The 21,265-nt window shown below is 39.2% G+C and overlaps 1 protein-coding gene across 11 annotated transcripts in view; it reads right to left on the bottom strand.

Moving 5' to 3' along the window:
* The window catches only part of LOC148851586 (uncharacterized), a 61,432-nt gene that overhangs the window by 30,269 nt on the left and 9,898 nt on the right, over positions 1-21,265 (bottom strand). For 8 of the 11 annotated variants that reach the window (XM_088942781.1, XM_088942776.1, XM_088942777.1 and 5 more), the window contains 2 exons: positions 9,430-9,693; positions 9,209-9,333 (listed from right to left, as the gene is read on the bottom strand). In XM_088942781.1, coding sequence (XP_088798907.1) covers positions 9,209-9,333; positions 9,430-9,693 — 389 coding nt within the window. The remainder of the gene's footprint in view (positions 1-9,208; positions 9,334-9,429; positions 9,694-21,265) is intronic. The other 3 variants (XM_088942779.1, XM_088942772.1, XM_088942774.1) reach the window with 1 other exon arrangement.

Raw genomic sequence — 21,265 nt, 5'->3', positions numbered from 1 at the left:
CATCAGAGTATACAATATGGAATGGAGAAGATCTTTTACTACTCAAAGGGTAACTACTTCTACAATGTTTTGACAACTCACAAGACTCACAATGAAGACTTGACAAACTAATTCCCTTAAATAGTTCTGGGAATAAATGACTCAACGAAGTAAAAGAAAGATGACCCAAACGAAAATGACATAACATGATACGACTGAGAGACTCTGAAGATGTAGATCCAAAGGCAGCTTTCCCAAGTTGTCCTTGGCCCTATCCAAGAGTGTCCAGCAGATATATTTCATTCACCTCATGGCCACTCCCAATCACTTTTTGAGACTCAAGATCCTGGAAAACACAGTAGGAAGGTAAAAATGATACACAACAATTCAAAGACTTAGTTAAGTTGCTTATAGATAAATTTGTATTTAGTTTGGGTACATGAAGAGCAAAAGTACCAAAGAGTTTGTAGCCTTGATGGTTCCCTTGCTAAAGATAGGAGCAAGAGAGCCATCGGCTAGGGTGATTTTATCATGGCTAGGAAGCAAATCATAAGAAATAAACAAAGTGGAAAGACTGGTCATATGGTCAGAAGCACTAGAATCAATAATCCAAGGGATCCTATGATTACCTGAGATAGTTGCATGGTTGGCAAAAGCCCATATACCTGAATGAGCAAATGTAGATTAGGTTGAATTTCCTGGAGGGTTAGAAGAAGAGGTCACACCCTCTAGATGATTGATCATCCTTTCAAACTTTTCATACTCCACCTTCATAACTGCTAACTATTCACCAGCAGTCCTCTCTTCAGTTAGGCATCTATCACTATCTAGACCCGTAGTAATATTGGCACTTCGTGCCTTCATATTACCAGACTTCTTTTGAAAACGAAGGGGAAGAAGCTCCGGATGCAGTTTCCAACACTTGTCTTTTGTGTGTTTTGGTTTCTTACAGTACTCAAAAATAACTTCTTTCTTCCCTGAGCCAACTGGATTTCTTGTAATTCCCTTAGGTTTCACCCCCATGTTAGCAAAGTGATCATTTAGACCAGCCCCTTGAACCTGGACTAGCCTTCTGCTTTCTTCACTGCTTACAAAGGCATAGGCTTGAGACAATGAAACACTATCATTGGATAAGATATTCTGCTTTGTGATGTCATACTTGGGATTCAACCCCGTCAAAAACTCGAACACCCTGTTTCTCTCAACTAGTTTCCTGTAGGTTTCAACATCATTAGTGCTTTCCCAGGCTACAGTTTCCATCAAGTCAATTTCTTGCCAAAGAGATTTCAATATTGAGAAATAAACAGCCAAAGGTTTCTCCCCCTGCCTTAAATTTTTCACATCACTCCTCAGTTTGTATGCTCTGGCTACATTTAATTTCTGGGAATAGATTTCAGCAACACTGTCCCATATTTCCTTTACTGAATTCATCCACAAATAGTGTTGACTAATTTGAATTTGCATTGAGTTCACTAACCATCCGATTACAGTATAATTTTCTTGCATCCATTTTTCATAGGATGGATCATCTTCCAAGGGAGCATTCTTGCTCCCAGAGATATAACCCCATTTGCCTCTACTACAAATATGAATTTTTACTAATTGTGACAATGCCAGATAATTAATTTCATCTAGCTTGACTATGGCCACAACCAGTAGAGAGTCAACAGAGGCTCCTGGAACATCTCTGAATTCAACAACATGCTTGTTTTCAACTTTCGAAGAGTCCATCTTCTTAAAACACTTCAAAAATAACTTCTAATAACTTCAAATAACAATCAATGAAGACAGAAGAAATATTGTGTTGTGAATCAACCTCTATGCAGTCGTACCTATTAACTGCATCACACCCGGAACCCAAGAGAAACAGAAAAAACTCAGTCGCACCTTGTAGACTTCACAGAACACCGAGAAACTTGAATCGATCTTCAAGATGAAGAACCATGGCACACAAAACATGTGAACTAGTGTGGTTGAGGAATCTCTTGCAGGAGATGGGGTACTCAATTGATACCCCTATGAAGTTATATTGTGACAACCAAGTTGCAATCCACATTTCTTCCAATCTAGTTTTCCATGAAGTTGATTGTCACTTTGTAAGTTGGAAAGTGCTCAATGGAGTGATAAGTATTGCATATGTAAACACAGAAACCCAATGGGCAGATTGGTTCACCAAAGGGTTAAGCTGGGGAAGAATGGATTACATATGTAAGTTGGGACTATATGACATATACTCACCAGCTTGAGGGGGAGTGTTAGAGTCGGTTGTAGAGGGCTCGTTTGGTCATTTTTCTTTACGTTAAGAGTGTGGTGTAATTTCTGTTTTAGTCTGATTTAAGTGTGGTGTCCCAAGCTTAAATAGGGGCACAACTGACTTTGTGCTTTTAATTAGATACTAATAAATAAAATCTGGCCAACTAGAGAGAGTGAGTTTTTTCTAGTTTGAACCAGCCTTCTCTTCTTCCTCTTCTCTTCTCCTTCTTTCTCTCTTTTCTCTTTCTCTTCTGTTATTCTATAACTGGTACAGATCTGAACTTTATCAGTTTTTAATAAGGCACTAGAGGGGAAATGGTTATGGAGATTTGGTTTGGAAAGGGAGAAAGAATCTAAATGGAGTGAGGTGGTGGAGAAGTATAGGGTGGTGAAGGTTGGGTGGAAATTGAGGGTGGCATCTACTTCATATGTACTAGGGGATGAAGCAAGAATTAGATTTTAGGAGGATGATTCGTGTAGTACTGAATAAGTGAGTTATGTCCAAGGCTGTAGTACAGGTTGGCTGAACATGAAGTAAGGATTAACCAATGTTATGAAATGAGAGGGGGATCAGCTGGTGTGGTGTCCCAAATTTTGGAGAGTCATAGACCATTTTTGGATAGGGAGGTGCAAGAGTGTGTTTTGCTGCTGGATAAACTTGAACAGTCAAAGGTTTCTAGAAATTCTAGAGATGAACTATGATGGAAAGAATGTTCAATGGAAGGTTTTCTGTTAAATCCTGTTCCTCCGAGGGTTGACGCCTTCACGTGGCTTGTTGTAATGAATAATATTCTAACAGCAAAGCATCCAAAAGATAGAGGTTTCAGCTTGGCTAGCATCTGTTACATGTGCAGGGAACAAGAGGAGTCAGTTTGTTATTTGTTCACATCCTGTAAGGCTGCTGATTTTATTTGGCACTTCCTTTCCACATTGTTCAATGTTAGAGGGTTTTGGCCAAGGTCTCCTGTAGAAATTTTCTCATCATGGCCAGAGTTAAGAGGCATCAGAAGAGATAAGTTGCTTTGAAGTTGTATCCCATTTGCAATCTACTGGGGCATTTGGAAGGAGAGAAACAGAAGATTGATCGAGGATAAAGTCAAGGAGGTAGTGAGGCTGGTGTTGATCATAGGCATGTTGTATTTCAGATTTGAGAAAAAAAAGAAGAAGAAGGTTGAGAAGAATGGAGCAGCATGTCACGGACCTAGACTCCTCTAGCGTCTTGTGTGGCACTTGGGCAGCAGTCCGTCGCTCCACAAGTCAGCCTTCCCTACTTAGAGCACTCCCCTGGCTCTTGAGTCCAAGTAGCTTACCAACTTGTCCCTCACACTAAAGCACACACTTAGGCAACAAAGGCACAAAACACACAAGGAAAGAGAAATGGAGAACTCAAAGGAACTCTTTGTATTTGCTCAAGAAAGGGATACAACACTTGATTGCTTGGTTGAATGCAAATGAGGGAGGGGGTCCCCTTTTATAGGCACTTCCACCTCCTTAAAGGATTTCTCTAGAACCATGTATACTTGGCAATTTGGCATCACCTAAAAGCACCTCTAGAACATTCTACCTTCTACACTCTTCTAGGGGATGCCTTTTCCATAAGATACAAGAACACTCTAGAGGAAGTCTAGATTGCTCCCAATCCCCCTAGGTTGTTCCACACAAACCTGGATTGTTCCACAAGGTTCTAGAGAGTTCCACCAACATCTAGACCCTTCTAGACACATGGAGAACACTCCAAAACACCCCAGAAACATGTAGATTTCGCTAGAAGCCTCAAGAAACATCTAGAAAACCTCTAGCCCAGCAACCCATTGTGTCACCACGTGACAAGCAGCTCACTTCTAATCAGCCCCCTATCTTACTATTTATAGTAGGGTTTAAGAAAGGAATACAATGACAAATATGCCCCTGATTAGTAGGCAGAAGGAAACATAATGATGCAATAGAGGCACAGGCCCATTAAACCCGGAAGAAAGAAACATAAAAGGAAGCAACAAAACATAAACATAAGAGGGTCCAAGCCCACAATATTAGGTCTCATAACAAGACAAAGTAGTGGTTGAGGGGGTATTAGTTCTTCCAGATTTTGCTCAGATTAGTCGAGCAGAAATGGGGGAAAGATTTTGGTAAGTGTTGAATTTACAAAGATGTAATTCTGTTTGTATTTTTTTATTAGTTCAGCGGTGTTTCTTTAACACCCAGTTAGGTTGTAATTTATTTTAATGAAGATCTTTTTCTTTTACTATCAAAAAAAAGTCCAATCTACAAAGGCTTTGAAATCATAGTTTAGATCATAAAACTGTAATTTGTGTATGTTACAATCACAAATATACATCTCAGGAAATAGCTTAATAATGTGGTGATCAAAATCTAGTACGCATGATAAGCCAAAAAATGAAGATGATTGTCAAAACCTGGAAACTTACAGTTTCTAATGATATAAAACATACTATAATTTTCTATAAATATAAAATACTAATTTCCAATGATATAAAACATACATTCATTAACTTGTCAAATTAAAATATTTTTCAAGCCCCAAGATCTAATACATAACAATCTTCTAATCCCAATACAAAAATAAATAACACTAAATGCTATGGAACTAAGATATTAACAATTTCAACCATGACCCCAGAAGTTCGACCAGGAACAAAGTCAATAAATCCATTGTCCCTTTGGCAGAAGGTACAGAACTTAAACCAGTACATGTAATATCTAAGCACCTTGACCCTAGCAATCAAGATACATATGGTAGCTCCTGGTGGCTGCTCACTGATGATAGGAAACAAATAAGAAAGGGGAAAAATAAGAGTTGAGGTTGCCAGAGAGATTTTGGACAAGAACGAAAAAATTGACTCATTTTAGGGTGTGAGGATTACCAAAAGTTTGAATTTTCAGTTGGTAGGATTGGAGCCCACCTATGTCAGAGAAGAGCTGTGAACAAGGAAGGAGCTGTGGAACCTATAGAAGGGGGGACAAACAAGTATCGTTTTGTCCATGTGTCAAAGGTTTTTTGAAGGCTAAAAGACAGACTGATTGGGGCAGGTCCTCCCAATAAATATAAGAGAATGTACAAGAGGAAGAGATTAAAAGGCTTGGAAGCAAAGAAAAAAGGTGATGAAAGGAAGGGGGGAGGAGCTTCAAGTTGTTGTAGGGGAGATAACGCCGACCCAGACAAAGGAAGGGCTGGAGGTTAGGCCAGGGTCAGGGGATAAGAAGGACAAGGAGATCCAGCTGGGGAGAGTAGTCTAGTTCTGTCTCAACAAGCTGACAAGGAGGGGGAGAAAGTGGAAATTAAGAGCCTGGTGGACAGGGAGGTTAGAATTGACAAGAGTTTAGGGCTGTTCTTTTCAGGAGGTGAAGAGTTCGCTAGAAGAGCTTTTGAAAAATTTGAAATGAGCAAAAGGGAAGAAAAAATGAAGAAGAATATGCAACAGAAAGAAGAAAAGGTTTGGGATGAGAATCTGCTTTTTATTTTATCAATAAATTTTTCTTTTTATTTTTCAAAAAAAAATGAGAAAGCAAATTCCTGGTCATATGGAATCCCTCACTAAAGCAGATACCTCCCTTGGCTGGATTTTGGCTCTTATTGGAATCCCTCCATCCCATCAGTCAGTCTACCTCTATTTCAGAACTAGCTTTCCTTTAAGAAGTATATTACAGTTCCCATATGGTTTTTCTTTTCTTTTTCAATCAATAAAAGTACATTAAGTAAAAGAAAACGATAATATGTTAAAAAATGCACAGCTTGCTTAATATCAGTTGATGCTGGAGCATCTAATGGACTGAAAGTTTACAACTGCAAGAAGAAAGAAACTTAAAAGCCCAAGCTGATTAAATTGAAATATTAATTATGAATAAATGCAAGTTCCATAAACCTTGGTTTTGGAGTTGCTTGGTGCAATGGTAAAATCTCAGGCTGGTAAGCATGAGAATGTGGGTTCAAGGCTGAGAGTGGCAACTTTGTGCAATCTTGTATCTCATGAGTAAACTCAAATCACATGTCAGAATACTTCAAAGAAATAACCATTTAGGATGACAAACAAATTGAAGCAAATTGGATATAGATAGATCCGTATTTGATTTGTTTTATTCGTATTTGAATGAGATCCTGTCCATCTAATTTATATCAAATTTGAACTGAATTAGGATTGCAATTGGATATTGAATAGTATAAATTAATTGAACTACAGATGATCAAAAGATTACATATTAATAATAAAATGAACTAATAATGACTTTGATACTGTATTGCATGAACAAAATGAATTAAAAATTACTATGAAACTTGAAGTTATGACAATTTAGTAAAAAAACAACATTTAAACCAACTTCACTAATAGATACAAATAGATACAATATAAATTTTAAATATATATATATATATGAGCATATATATTTAAATTGAATTGATTGGATTATATTAGATTGGTTAGGGGTGGGTCCATATTTGGTCTAATTATAAACAAATCAAATTTAGATCACCCTTAATGGGATCAAATTCGAATTTGGACAATCGGATACAATTTGCAGCTCTATAACTGTTAGTTTGTAAAGCTTAGATTCCCACCCACCCACCCAACAAGAAAGGAAAAGAAAAAGACATGAGATTAATCAGGATTAAACACCTAGTGAGATTACCATCAATCTCAATTTTGGATCATCATCATCCAAACCTTATTCCAACTATATGGGGCTACATGACTCCTGTTTTTCCATTCAGTTCTGTTTAATGCCATATCTATTGTTATTAGCTCTAAAATCATTTCTTACTACTTCAGCATGCAATAGATCACTTCTTCTTATGGGTTCTGTCAAATGTCTTCTATGCATGTGGCTGAACCATCTTAGTCTACTTTCTCTCATTTTATTACCTAATGGATCTACTCCTAGGTTCCTTCAAATAACTTCATTTCCAACCTCATCCTTTCTAGTTTTTCCACTCATCCATCTCAGCATACACATTTCTGCCACACTCATCTTGATTTTGGATCAATAATGAATTATCATTGAACATAAAGAAAAAACAAATTATAATGAGAATGTAAAACATGGTCATGTTGATAGATATGGATCAGTTCATTTAGGTTTAATCAGTGTTTTTAAAAAGCGCAAGGGCCAATTTGCGCCTGAGGCGCAAGGCGCGCACCTTTTTAAGAAAGGCACAAAATTACAAAAAAAAAGCTAAAAAACAAAAAAAATGTCAGAAAATTCCAAAAAACAATTAAATGCAGAAAATTTAAAAAAAATATTAAACATAATGTTAACAAAAAATATAAACTTAAATTTTTAAAATAAATTATTTAAAAAACCTACTATCTAAAATTAAAATACATAAACATAACACGTAAAGGTATTCAAATGAAAATTTAAAAATAAAAGCAAACATATAAAGCATTTTCAAGCATGTAAAACCCACAATCTCTTTGTTTCCTTAATGTGATGTAAAACATATTGCATTCTTGATTCTATGAGTCACCTTTGTAGCACGCCCCTCGAGGCAAGCCCGAACAAGTCTATGTTAGGGTCTGAAATTCTTATTTCTCACATAAAAAATAATGATTTTACAACTTTCATTGCCTTTTAAGAAGATATTTTATTGCAATGAATGAATAAACAACATCAGCAAATAGGACCTGGGCGCAAGGCGCATCAGGCGCACGCCTTTTGAAAGAGGTGTGCCTAGGACTTGGGCGAGGCGCATACCCCAAAATGCGCCTCAGCTGTGCGCCTAGGAGCGTCTTTTAAATCACTGGGTTTAATATACCCATGGCTAACCTCAAATCATCTCATAAGTCATAATTACAAAGAATAACTACTTGGTAATTTGTAATGTGTAGGATCCCTCCCCCCACCCACCCCAAAAAAAAGGACTTGACTAGAACTGGACACCTCCTAGTGAGATTTAGCAACAAACTTAGTTTTGGATGGGCACTCATTGGGATAGCTCAGTCCTTCAGGCTTTAGGGGGCAAATTCAGAAATGCCAGTAGTGTGGTAGCTCCTAATGAAGGAGAGCCCCAAAATACCATGGATACTTAGGAAACATTTTGTAATTTTCTATTAGAATGGTTCTGATATTCCCGAGAAGAAAAGTAGTTGCTTTTTTGTTCCCAGATCACCACAAATGCTCTATTGGAACATTAACAAATGCTGCCTCAGTTACCAGATCAAAGGATCTAGACTCTCGGTGCCAGATCAAAACCCTCATTTAGATGAGCCCTAATATCCACTAATTTGGTTGCTGATAGCATAACAAAAAAATGAGGTGGGGGTTGATGAGAAATGAGATTTTAACAGGACCATAGCCTATGCCATTCTTATAATGTGCTGTACAGGAGAACCCCTTGTTGAATTACATCTACCCTTAATACTTTCTGAATATGACAAGTTTGTATTGCAGTATCTGTACTTTTCTTTTCTTTTCTTTTTTTTTTTGTTTTTGATAAATGATAACATTGTATTAAAAAAGAGATTAAGATTACCACTATTAGTGTGTCAATGTAGATGTATGGTTGTGCTAACACCAGCCATATGGCCACAGTGTCAGTAGAGAACTAAGGTATATAGTCTGATTGATCGATGACCAGGGAAAGCACTTCTATAAGTGCAGTAGGGCATACTCACTAACATATCAAAGAGGATTAGGATGGAAATAGCAATCAACATTTTCTTATTAGGTATACACACTATACACCACCTATAAATACCTTACCACAGAACAATCTAAACTAGTAGGAGAGCACCAGACCAGGCCTTAATCCACAGGGTTTACTGTACTTTTCACTTGTCTTTACAATGTTTGGAAAGTTCACTACTGTATTTCTCACACCTCCTCTGTTTTTCTGTCAAAGTGAGGCCGTTTACCATCTGATCTTTAATGAAATTCTTGATTGTTGTTATTGATCAAAAAAATTTATTACCGTACAACAGAACTAAGGATAGGGGAAACTTTGAGATAGAGTAGAACAAACCTGTGGAAATTCAGAAATGTGTTCCATAGAAATGAAACTTGGCTGCCCAATGAATTGAAAGTGCATAACAGATTCTCCTTAAAAAGAGACCGAGACTGAAGCACTTCATCAGTAGTACCATTCTGCTGAAGGACAGAACTTCGGAGATTAAACGGAATTTACAGAATAGATAATACAGACAATATAAGGTACACTGTGAATCCCAAAGATAAAGCAAGTACCTGAAAACCATTTTTTGACTTGCTTGCTACAAGTCTTGCTCCTTTCCTTAAATCCTCAGCATCAGTATTATGTAGATCTGCTCGCAGATTTGTGCCTATAAACTTATTGTCACCCAGAATGGAGGTAAGATGAGTCAAATCTATTGTTTGATCAATTGCTTTGTTAAGCTTTTCTAGTTCGTCAAGAAGTATGTCACGAGCAACCAAGAGTGCTTTAAGAAATGCAATTTGATTTGAATAGGTGGAATCCCTTTGGCCCGACACCTGATAAATGAGAAGTCAATACTCAACTGTTTAAAAAGTTTCAAAAGTGTATACAGGAAGGAAAGATCTAGAAGCAGCTAAAAGAATCAGCAAAAAGCACTTCATCTAAGAATAAAAATCTGCATCTTACTTGATTTAACATAAAGATAGGATAGAAAAATTGTTTACACAAGATCATATCCCCTGGTGCTCATATTATGTTTATATAGTTTCCTTTTCATGGTAAAATAAAATGCACTAAAAGAAGAAAAAAAAAGTATACAAGACAAAGGCCAAAAATACAACTCAATTCTACCAAGCCTTGCCCCAACTACATGGAGTTGGCCACATGAATCCTGTTCCACTACGCCACTCTGTTCACTGCCACATCCACTAACAATGCCCAAAATAAAAGGACAATAAGGCAGGAAGTAGCAAATTAAAATGGTCCAACCGTACCTAAGAAGACCAGAAACCACATCATCACCATTCACCACCATACAAATAAGGAAACAATCCCCCAAAGAGACAATCCTAGCCTGCATTAACCACAACTCATTAAAAAACAATAAGAAATATAATAGAAAACCCAATCTTTACAATAAGTGCTACTGTAACTGGACAAACCTCAAAGAGCCAAACAATAAGAAATAGCTAACTTAGCACCAACCTCTACACAAGCACTCCCTAAATTCCTCTTCCCTCTACCCCCTTCTCCTGGTACTTTTTGAATTTTTTTTCTTTTGATGGGTAACTGTTAAGCTTATTAGATAATGAGGAAAACATATATACAAAGTGCCCAGAATGGCAGCACTCCTTTCTGTTTTCTGTATATACAATCTCCACCCTATTTCTTCTTTACATTACATTTTTGCCCAAATAAAGGATCCCTTGCAGTGCATTGCTAAGCCAAAGTGTCTGTCAATCTGTTGCTGACCTGTTAGCCAAAATGTATGTGGCCTCCATCTATCATGCCAAAAGTCAGTGCTTTTTTAAATTCCCCTTCAAGTTTCCTTTTACTTCTGCCTCTCTCCATACTAGGTTCCGCAATGCCCTCTGTTACCTCCCACATGCCCCACTCTCTCCCACCTTCACATCATCACATGCATACTTCCAACCCACACACCTCTTAGCACTCAGTTGTGGCACATCCCATGAGATGACAGGTGAGGTTAGACACCTTGTCAATCACACAATCTTCCCCTTTGAAATAGCAACACCTAGACCCTGCTCCAGCTAACTCCTACCTCTATTATGTTCTTCGAATCTCCTAGAAGTCTCCGGTGAGATCTCAATCCCAAAAAGAATAAGTCTAAGATAAGACCACTTGGATTTCACTGTCCACCACCTGATCCAAAGGGAGTGATTGTTCAATTTGATGCATTTCATCCAACTATATCTACTCCACTAAGTATTCTCCAACACTCTAGGTAGCATTGGCATTGACTCTGATCGTTGACCCCTCTATGTCAGGCTTTTAGCCGGGCATAACTTTCATTGTCCATCCAATCCTCCTCATTATCCATCTCAGCAATAGGATAACTTCTATAGATCTTTGGATGCTATCCTACAGCCAACAGGGAAACAACCTTAACGCCTTTTATCCTACCTAACTGATCTTTGACCACAGGCAATGGAAGATTACCACTATCTGAAGACCTCTCAGCAGTTCCGCAGCTTTGCAACTCTGCAATGGAAGCAGACCTAATTCCAGCTATCAATTCGCCAACCAATGCACCAGGACTGAAAGCATCAAAAATCCTTTCATCAAGGTCCAAGACTGAAAAAGACCCAATGAATTATTGGAGAGTGCCCAAACAGGAGGGGGAAGGTATTGGGAAAGATACCCTACCTTAGAAACCATATCCACCACTTGCAAAAGAATCACATTCACCAGCAGAGGTATTATTGTCCATTTTCTTCTCCAACTGCATCCATTCCTACATTTTCAATTATTTAATGGAACAAGTGCCCACTCTTAGGTCAAAGATCTCATCTCTAATCTTATGAAAAGCCTCCAAGAGCCACTAGAAATGTCTTTATCCTAAATCTAGGCAATTACAACCTGGAGATCTTCAGAGTAAACCTGTCATAGACAAAAAAAAAAAAAAAGCTAAGTCCTTGAATGAGTGATCATAGTTATAAAAACAAAAACAAAAAAAAAAAAACAATAGCCCAAGTGGCAAGGCATTTTTCAGGATAACCTTTTGTCTCACATTGGTGTTCCACATGGAAGGTGTAATAGTTTTAAGTGCAATGATGTAAAGCCATATCATATTGTGTAGATAAACTAAAGTAAAAGGGCATAAAAGGCATCATAAAAGACAAATTTTTAATTAGAGAGCTTGAAATGGATTTAGGAGAAACTACAATAGGGATGATGAAGTAATGTGATCGATGCAGTTTTTTCCAGAAAACCTTGGAGCCAGATGCAAAGAAGCACACTTGCACCACTAACTAGTATTAGGGAGCATATCACTGGGATAACAGATTAGCTGATGAGTTAGCCAAACAAGGACAAAAAAGGAAGAATTGTATTGAAGGAAAACCCCTCCAGGCTGGGAATCTTGAGGGGAAATTTGTAAAAGGATGAGATATCCAAAGGATGGGTAGAAGGAGCTGGCTTAACTCTTTCAAGGGGTGCTGTGCAGACACTCTTTTTGTACAACATTAATTTTTATAGCAAATAAAGCTTATTAGTTACTAATCAAAAGTCAAATACGTTCAGTGTAGGTATGGCTTCAACTAGTAGTCTCCATCATGTATTCTTTACTGAAGGCCTCTTCTGTCAGATCAAGGGATTTTCCCATTCTTTCTTCAACTAGTAGTCTCCAAGGACGTAGATCTAGCTCCAGTAGAAGGTGGAACATCTATAGTAGTGGCTACATTTGCATTTCCCTTCTTATTCTTAATTCTTGAAGGCGCCAACTGAGGATAAAGCTTCCAGCAAGTCTCTTTAGTGTGTCTAGGTTTTTTGCAATAGTCATGGACCACCTCCTTTTTCTCTTCCTTCCTTACCTCTTTCTCCTTGTCACCACCATGCTTCGGCCTCAGCTGCTAAGGCTGATTCAATTTGGGACTTTTATATCATAACTTTCCTTCTACTCTCCTCACTATGTACCAAATAATATGCTTGAGACAAGGTAACACTTTCCTTAGTGAGAAGTTGTCTCACAATATCAAATTCAGAATTCAGCCTTACAAGAAATTCAAAAATCCTATTTCTTTCCACCAATTTGTTTTACGTTCTTGCATCCCTTTGATTTTCCCATTCAATTGTCTCCAAGTGATCAATTTCACGCCATAGAGACTTCAAAGGTGAGAAGTAAATTGACAATGGTTTCTCCCCTTGTTTCAGATTTGCCACTTCAGTTTTCAGCTAATAAATCCTGGCTACATCAAGGGACTAAGAGTAAGTTTCCTTCATATTATTCCAAATGTCCTTAGCCGTCTTTGCCCAAGGATAATTTCTACTTATATGAGGCTGCATTGAGTTGTAAAGCCAAGTCATAACCAAATAATTTTCTTGAATCCACTTTGCATAAGAAGGATCTTCTTTGGCTGGCTTTTTAGCGTCACCATTTACATACCCTAACTTACCCCTTCCTCCAATGGCCATCATTGCAGATCGAGCCCACTCAAGATAGTTTGTTCCATCAAATTAATGGTCATAATCTGGAAAGGGTTGTTGTCTGTTACACTACCAGCCCCTACAAGTCCTTCCCCAATTGGTTTAAACTCATTTCCAACATTCTCCGTGCTGAATTGAACAAAATGCCACACTGCCCGATTTTTCTGATAGAGAAAAGAAGGATTTGAAAAAAAAAAAATCAATAGTCAAGTTAAAACCAATCGGCTGCTACTTAAAATTGGTTGTTCCAACAAGGAAAACCCCAGAAATAGAGATGAGAACACAAGAAAACTTCAGTCGCAACTTTCTGAAACTTCTGAATGTCAAAACCAATCGGCTAGCACTCAAAACCGGTTGTTCCAAGAAGGAAAACCCCTAGAAGTAAATATGAGAACACAAGAAAACTTCAGCCACAACTTTCTGAAACTTCTGAATGTCCTCCACTTGCAGTCGATCTCAAGAATAATCAAAAAACCACCCAGAAAACACTGAGTGCCACTTTCAACTTGAGGTTTAACCCCTAAACCCCAATCGCACAAAAACTCTGATCCTTCCTGGTCACTGGGAAAAAATAGAATTCAGAAAGGAGTTTGTAGAGAATATGGGCCGAATGGCCCATAGGCTGTTACTGTATGTTATCTTTATGTTCTTCTCTGTAATGGGCCTTATTCTGGTCCCATACTCTTTTATGTTCCTCTTTTTGTAATTTCTTGTCCAACTAAGGACCTCTCTTGTAATTACTAAAAGATTAACTTAATAAAAGTGTATTAGAGAGTTAGAGGGAGGTAATATTCGAAACTCTCATCCTCTAACTCTTCTTGCCGCAGCTCTCTCTTCTTCTCTAATCTTCTCTTGCTAGTTTCCTTTGTTTCAAACACAGTCCCTACTTCTAGGACTGTTTTTCAACTTGGTATCAGAGCAGGCCACTGCTTGGCGTGTCCCTCATGTGGTTCTAGTCCAGCCAACTACATGAGGAGGTTCTAGGGCTGAGAGTTTACAGTCATCCGCTTGATTCTTGGAGGTCATTGGAGGGTTCCCAAGCTTCTACACACTTGGATAAGGGTTCGGTGATTAGGAAGAATCAGAGAACAAGTTGCTTTGCCTGATTTGAAATCAGAGAAAAGGGTTTTTCGAAGTCATCCTAGAGGACAAGTGTTTGGCCTGGTTTATTGTACAAACCAGAGACTCTTACTGTAAGTCTTTGCTCAGTTGTTTCTGGGTTAATTTTTCACTGTTCTAACTGTTAAAAGGGCAGAAGTTTCCTTGGAAACAGTGCTACTATTCGGCTATCCTCTGGTCTAACTTAATCCAGAGATTTCTGGGTTGTTTTGTATCTCTTTTCTGGACTGTCAAGTAGCCGAAATACCCCTGGAATCACTGCTGCTGAGACTGCTTCATTCGGCCACTGTTACTGGACTGCTCCTACCCAGAAATTTCTGGGTTGTTTTTGGAGGTCCTATTCGGCTGATTATTGGGTTGGGAAGTTGCTGAGACTGTTAAAACTAAGAGGTATTAGTCTCATCTTCATTCCAGCCCCTTCTTGAAGGCTGAAACAGTAAACAGTGCCCTATACTTTGAAGGCTGAAATAGTAAACAGTGGGCTGTTAAGTATTGCACACTGTGTTCAACAGAAGGTCTCTCAAGGACTGTATTTCCTTTGTCTTCCTCTTGGGACATCGGCTGTTAGAATCAGAAATATCTTGTGTTTAGAGGTTGTTGGGTGTCTTTTGGAGGCTGAAACAGAAAAGAAAAGAACTATCACCGAACTTTGCATGATGGATTTCTCAAACTTTGAAAACAAGAATACTATTGAATATGGGTAGATGTTGGGAACCCCAACCGATTCTATGCTAGCTCTAACTACAGTCAAGCTTGATGGGACCAATTACTTAGCTTGGTCACAATCAGTGAAAATCTATATTTGTAGAAAAGGAAAATGGGGTTTTATTTCTGGGAGCAAGAAAGCTCCTCCAGAAGATGATCCATCTTATGAGAGATGGGTACAAGAAAACTACACTGTGATTGGGTGGCTTGTGAACTCAATGCAGCCACAGATCAGTCAACATTATCTGTGGATGAATTCGGCTAAAGAGATCTGGGATAGTATTGCAAAGACCTATTCCCAGAAGTTGAATGTTGCTAGAGCTTACAAACTGAGAAGTGATGTGAAAAATCTAAGACAGGGGGAGAAGTCACTTGCAGCGTACTTCTCAATCTTAAAATCTATATGGCAAGAGATTGATTTGATAGAGGCTGTGACTTGGGATACCGCTTAGGTTGCTGAAACATACAGGAAATTGGTTGAACGGAATAGGGTGTTTGAGTTCTTGACAGGGCTGAATTCTGAATATGATATTACAAAGCAAAACATCTTGTCCAAGGAAGATGTTTCATTGTCACAAGCATATACTCTGGTTAGCAGTGAAGGAAGTAGAAGGCAAGTGCAGGTTCAAGGAGTTGGTATTAATGATCATTTTGCAAATATGGGAATTAAACCCAAAGGGGTTACAGAAGCTCACAGTGGCTTAGGAAGGAAAGAAGTGGTGTGTGAATATTGTAAGAAGCCGAAACATTCAAAAGACAAGTGCTGGAAGTTGCATCCAAATCTTGTACCTATCAGATTCCAGAAGAAGAATGATAGTAGAAAGACAGGAAGTGCACATGCAGCCACAGGCACAGATACAGAGGTTGAATCTACCAGTGCACAGTTGGCAGCCATGAAAGCTGAATATGAGAAGTTTGGAAAGATGATCAGTCAGCTTGAAGGTGCATCTTCATCATCCATCCCTTCTGGAAGTTCAGCCACCATTGCCTTTGCTCACTCAGGTATAAGGGCTTCCGCTAACCATGCATTCACCTCAAGTAAACACAAAACCCCTTGGATCATAGACTCAGGTGCTTCTGATCACATGACCAACATTTCCACTTTATTTGTTTCATATGATTTACTTCCTGGCCGTGACAAAATCACCTTAGCTGATGGTTCTCTTGCCCCTATTTCCGGCAAGGGAACCGTCAAGGCTACAGACTCCTTACTCTTACATTCCACTCTTCATGTGCCTAAATTAAATACCAATTTGTTATCTGTAAGTAGCCTAACCAAATCATTGAATTGTTGTGTAACCTTTTTCCCTTCTCACTGTGTGTTTCAGGACCTGAAGTCTCAGAAGGTGATTGGGAGTGGCCATGAAGCGAATGGAATATACTTGCTTGACACCCCTGGCCAATGCTTTGATCATCCCAAGAATGTTGCTTTTGGTTCTACTTTTTCAGAGTCTGTTAGTCAAATTATGTTGAGTCATTGTTGGTTGGGTCATTTACTTTTTTCTGCTTTAAGCCATTTGTTTCCAAAACTATTTAAGGAAGTCAGTGTCTAGTCTCAATTGTGAGTCCTGTCAGTTGTCAAAGCATTGTAGAAAAAATTACCCTGTGAGCAATAAAAGATCCTCTTTTCTTTTTCATATTGTGCACTCTGATGTGTGGGGGCCATACCATTTATCCTCTATGGGGGGTTACAGATATTTTATTTTGTTCATTGATGACTTCTCTAACTTCACATGGATATACTTAATGAAATCCCGGGATGAAGTCCCAAGACTTGTGAGGCAATTTCATGAGCTTGCTCTAACTCAATTTGGTACCAGAATTAAGGTTTTGAGATCTGACAATGCAAAAGAGTACTTTGAGAAGAGTTTATCCTTGTATCTTTCAGACATGGGGGTTATTCATCAAAGCTCCTGTGTTAGAACCCCTGAACAAAATGGAATTGTTGAGAGGAAAAATAAACATATTGTTGAAGTTGCAAGGAGCCTTTTGTTTGCCTATCTCATAAACCGTATGCCATCCAGGGTTCTAGGGTTTAAATCCCCCTTCAGTCTTCTTCATCCAGACAAGGATCTCTTCCCAATTCCTCTTCGTGTGTTTGGCTGTACCTGCTATGTTCACATTCCAAGTGTGCAAAGACACAAGTTTGAACCGAAAGCCCACAAATGTATCTTCCTTGGTTACTCCCCCACACAAAAGGGTTATTGCTGTTTTGATCCAAAGACTAGCAGCCGACATGTCTCTATGGATGTTACCTTTAATGAACTTTCTCCTTTTTATAGTTCCTCTCAAGATGGACTTTGTCCACAGGGTGAGAGTCTGTCACAAGTTTTTGCTCTTCCTCTTCCTGTCCCAGTTGAGTCTCTTAACAAACCTGTATCCTCACCAAATGAGTCAAAGGAGGATCAATCACTTCATACCTCTTGTCCAAGGGACCCTATTTCTTTACCCCCTCGCCCTATCCATAATCCCAAAGTGTATCAAAGGCAGAGATTCAGGAAAGAGCAAGTGGTTTCCCTTACAACAGATGAAGCTCATACATTCCCAATCACATATGAGATAACAGGTACTGCTTCAACTCCTTTGGAATCATCTTTTCCAGACCTTCATGTCCCCATTGTTGTTAGGAAAGGGAAGCGGAAATGTACTGCACACTGCATTTCCAAACACCTTTCTTATGACCCTCTTTCTCCTTCATACTTTGCCTATCTCTCTTCTGTTGCTTCTAACCCCATTCCTAGGTCTGTCTCAGAAGCTCTTGGGATTCCAGAATGGAGAGATGCCATGGAAACCGAAATGAATGCTCTACATGCAAATGGTACTTGGGAGGTGGTGGATTTGCCTGAAGGGAAGGATCCGGTTGGGTGCAAGTGGGTTTTCACCATTAAATACAGGGTTGATGGAACTATTGAGAGGTATAAGGCTAGGCTTGTTGCAAAAGGGTATACACAGACATATGGGATTGACTACCTAGAGACTTTTGCCCCTTGCCAAGATGACATCTGTGAGGGTTCTTTTATCTCTGGCAGCTCACTTTGATTGGCCTCTCTATCAGTTGGATGTAAAGAATGTATTCCCGAATGGTGACTTACATGAGGAAGTCTACATGTGCCTTCCCCCAGGGATGTATGGGAAAGATATGCAAGGAAAGGTATGCAGATTGAAGAAATCTCTTTATGGTCTCAAACAATCTCCTAGAGCCTGGTTTGAGAGATTTAGAGCTGCACTTGTTAAATTCGGCTATGTTCAGACACAGTCGGATCATACTCTGTTTGTGAAGAAAAGTAGATCTTTGGCAGTGTATCTCATTGTGTATGTTGATGACATTATAGTGACTGGTGATGATGCCTCAGGCATTCTGGCTCTTAAGTCTTTCCTCCATATAGAATTTGAGATTAAGGATCTGGGGGAGTTGAGATACTTCCTTGGCATAGAAGTTGTCAGATCCAAGGATGGGATCCTTATTTCCCAAAGGAAATATGTTCTTGATTTATTGTCTGAAACTAGAAAACTGGGTGCAAAACTAGCTGCAACTCCCATTGATATGAGTCACAAACTTTCAGCTACAGATGGAACTCTGTTGGAAGACAAAGAGGTTTTTCAGAGACTTCTTGGGAAGCTCCTGTACCTGTGCATGACTAGACTAGATATTGCGTATGCTGTCAGTTGCATTAGCCAATTCATGCATGCTCCTAGAGATACTCATATGGCAGCAGTAGAACGGATTTTGTGCTATCTGAAAGGCTCTCCAGGGAAAGGAATCCTATTTACCAAGCATGACCACTTGAAACTTGAAGCCTATACGGATGCTAATTGGGCTGGAAATATGGATGACAGAAGATCTACTTCAAGATATTGCAGTCTGGTGGCTGGTAATGTTGTCTCCTGGAAGAGTAAGAAACAATCTGTTGTGGCCAGATCTTCTGCAGAAGCAGAGTATAGGGCCATGGCACATGGGGTCTCGGAATTGTTGTGGCTAAGGTCCTTAATGGAAGAACTTGGGATTGATCATGACAAACCCATGATGTTGTACTGTGATAATCAGGCTGTCATCAACATTGCTCACAACCCGGTACAACATGATCGAACCAAACATATTGAAGTTGATAGACATTTTATCCGAGAAAGAGTCTCCTCCGGAGAAGTGTGCCTTCCATTCGTTACCTCTGAAGGCCAATTGGCAGACTCTCACCAAAGGCATCTCCAAGGCAAGACTTCATCAAGACACTGGCAAGCTGGGCATGATTGACATCTATGCTCAGCTTGAGGGGGAGTGTAGAGAAGATGGGCTGAATGGCCCGAAGGCTGTTACTGTATGTTATCTTTATGTTATTCTCTGTAATGGGCCTTATTCTGGGCCCATACTCTTTTATGTTCCTCTTTTTGTAATTTCCTGTCCAACTAAGGACCTCTCTTATAATTACTAAAAGATTAATTTAATAAAAGTGTATTAGAGAGTTAGAGGGAGGTAATGTTCGAAACTCTCATCCTCTAACTCTTCTTGCCGCAGCTCTCTCTTCTTCTCTAATCTTCTCTTGCTAGTTTCCTTTGTTTCAAACACAGTCCCTACTTCTAGGACTGTTTTTCAACTGAGTTAAAACAGATTCCTCTTCAAGTGTTCTCTCTTGTGCCTCATATTTTGAGGCTTTAACTCAGCATTCTGATCCCATTGGGTTGTCTTTCCCGGTTAAAGAAATTTGGATTAGACCCATTCCTCCTCGGGTAGGTAGTTTTTGCTGGAAAACTTTTCTGGAAAGAATTAACACAAATGACATACTTCAAAAGAAGAGACCCAACTCTTGTTTACTTCCTAATAGATGTACTCTCTATAAAGCTGATGGGGAAACTGGTTACCACCTTATGGTTACTTGTTCGGTTGCTAAATCAGTTTGGGAGTGGGTCTTTTCCCTTTTTGGGTGTGTTTGGATACCCCCTGGGAGTGTCCAAAGCTTGTTCTCTCCCTCCTTTTTCAGATGGCCGAGGAAGAGAAGGAAGACTATGTGGAGAAGCATCAGGGCTGCAGTGTGTTGGATTTTATGGGAAGAAAGAAACTCACGAATATTTTCAGATAAGGAAAGAACCATCGGAAACTTATTGGATCTAATTCTGTTAAGGGTGGCACATTGGTTGAAAATTATGGAACTGTTCTCAGATTATTCTGTGGCTGATTTGGGGAGAAATTGGAAGGAGATAGCTTCCTCTGCCCTCTGTAAGAGGAGCTGCAGTCCTTTGTGGTCCCCTCCTCTTTCTGGGTTTATAAAACTGAATTTTGATAGCAGCTGTTTAAGGAACCCAGGGCCTTCTGGGATCGGGGGAGTATTCAGGAATGAGATGGGGGCTATTATTGCTATGTTTTCAGGCCCAATTGGGGAAGGAGGCTCTCTTAGGGCTGATATCCTCGCAGCCCTGGAAGGAATCCAAAGAGCAAGGGAGCTGAACATCAAATGTTTGGTCCTTGAAGGTGACTCGGAGGTGGTGATTAGGTGGCTAAAAGGGGGAGACAGCGGCTTATGGAGTTACAACAATGAGAAGAATAAATTTAAATGGCTGAGTAGGGATATAGTGGTTCATTACAACTGGGTGAAGAGGACTGCTAATTCCTTTGCTGATGGGTTAGCAAAGCAAGGGGTGAATAGGGATTCGATTTTTTGGGCTAATTTTTTATTTTTCCTTGTACTCTTTGATGGGGAGTTAAGTCTTTTTACCTCCCCTTTGTACCTAAACTTCACATAGTTTCATATCTTTAATAAAGTTTCATGTTATTGATCAAAAAAAAAGGAGTTCGAACAGAGCACTGAACTTCACTGACCTCCAAGAATCAGGCAACAAAGGTCTGAAACTGCAGCCCTAATAGAGTCTCATACAGCTGGCTGGGCTATGCATACATGAGACCCAAACCTGCTCTGATACCAACTTGAAAGATTGCTGTAGCAGTCCTAGGATTAGTACAAAATCAGTTCAAGAAAAGAGAAGGAAAAAAGAAAGCAAAACAAAAGAGGAGAAGGAGAAGAGAAGAAGAAATGAGAGAAAGAGAGAGCAGAATGAATTGGTTCTGCTGCCCCCCTCATTGGCTTTTATATGACTTAACAAAAATGTGGTAAAATGACAAAAATACCCCTGTTGACTGTGACAGAGAGA

This window comes from Nelumbo lutea, chromosome 5 (genome assembly GCF_056320005.1).
Source record: "Nelumbo lutea isolate HS-2025 chromosome 5, American lotus-T2T, whole genome shotgun sequence".
In the NCBI taxonomy this organism is placed as follows: domain Eukaryota; kingdom Viridiplantae; phylum Streptophyta; class Magnoliopsida; order Proteales; family Nelumbonaceae; genus Nelumbo; species Nelumbo lutea.
Note: the sequence above shows the minus strand (reverse complement) of the source record. Positions and strands in the feature narration are given on the sequence as shown.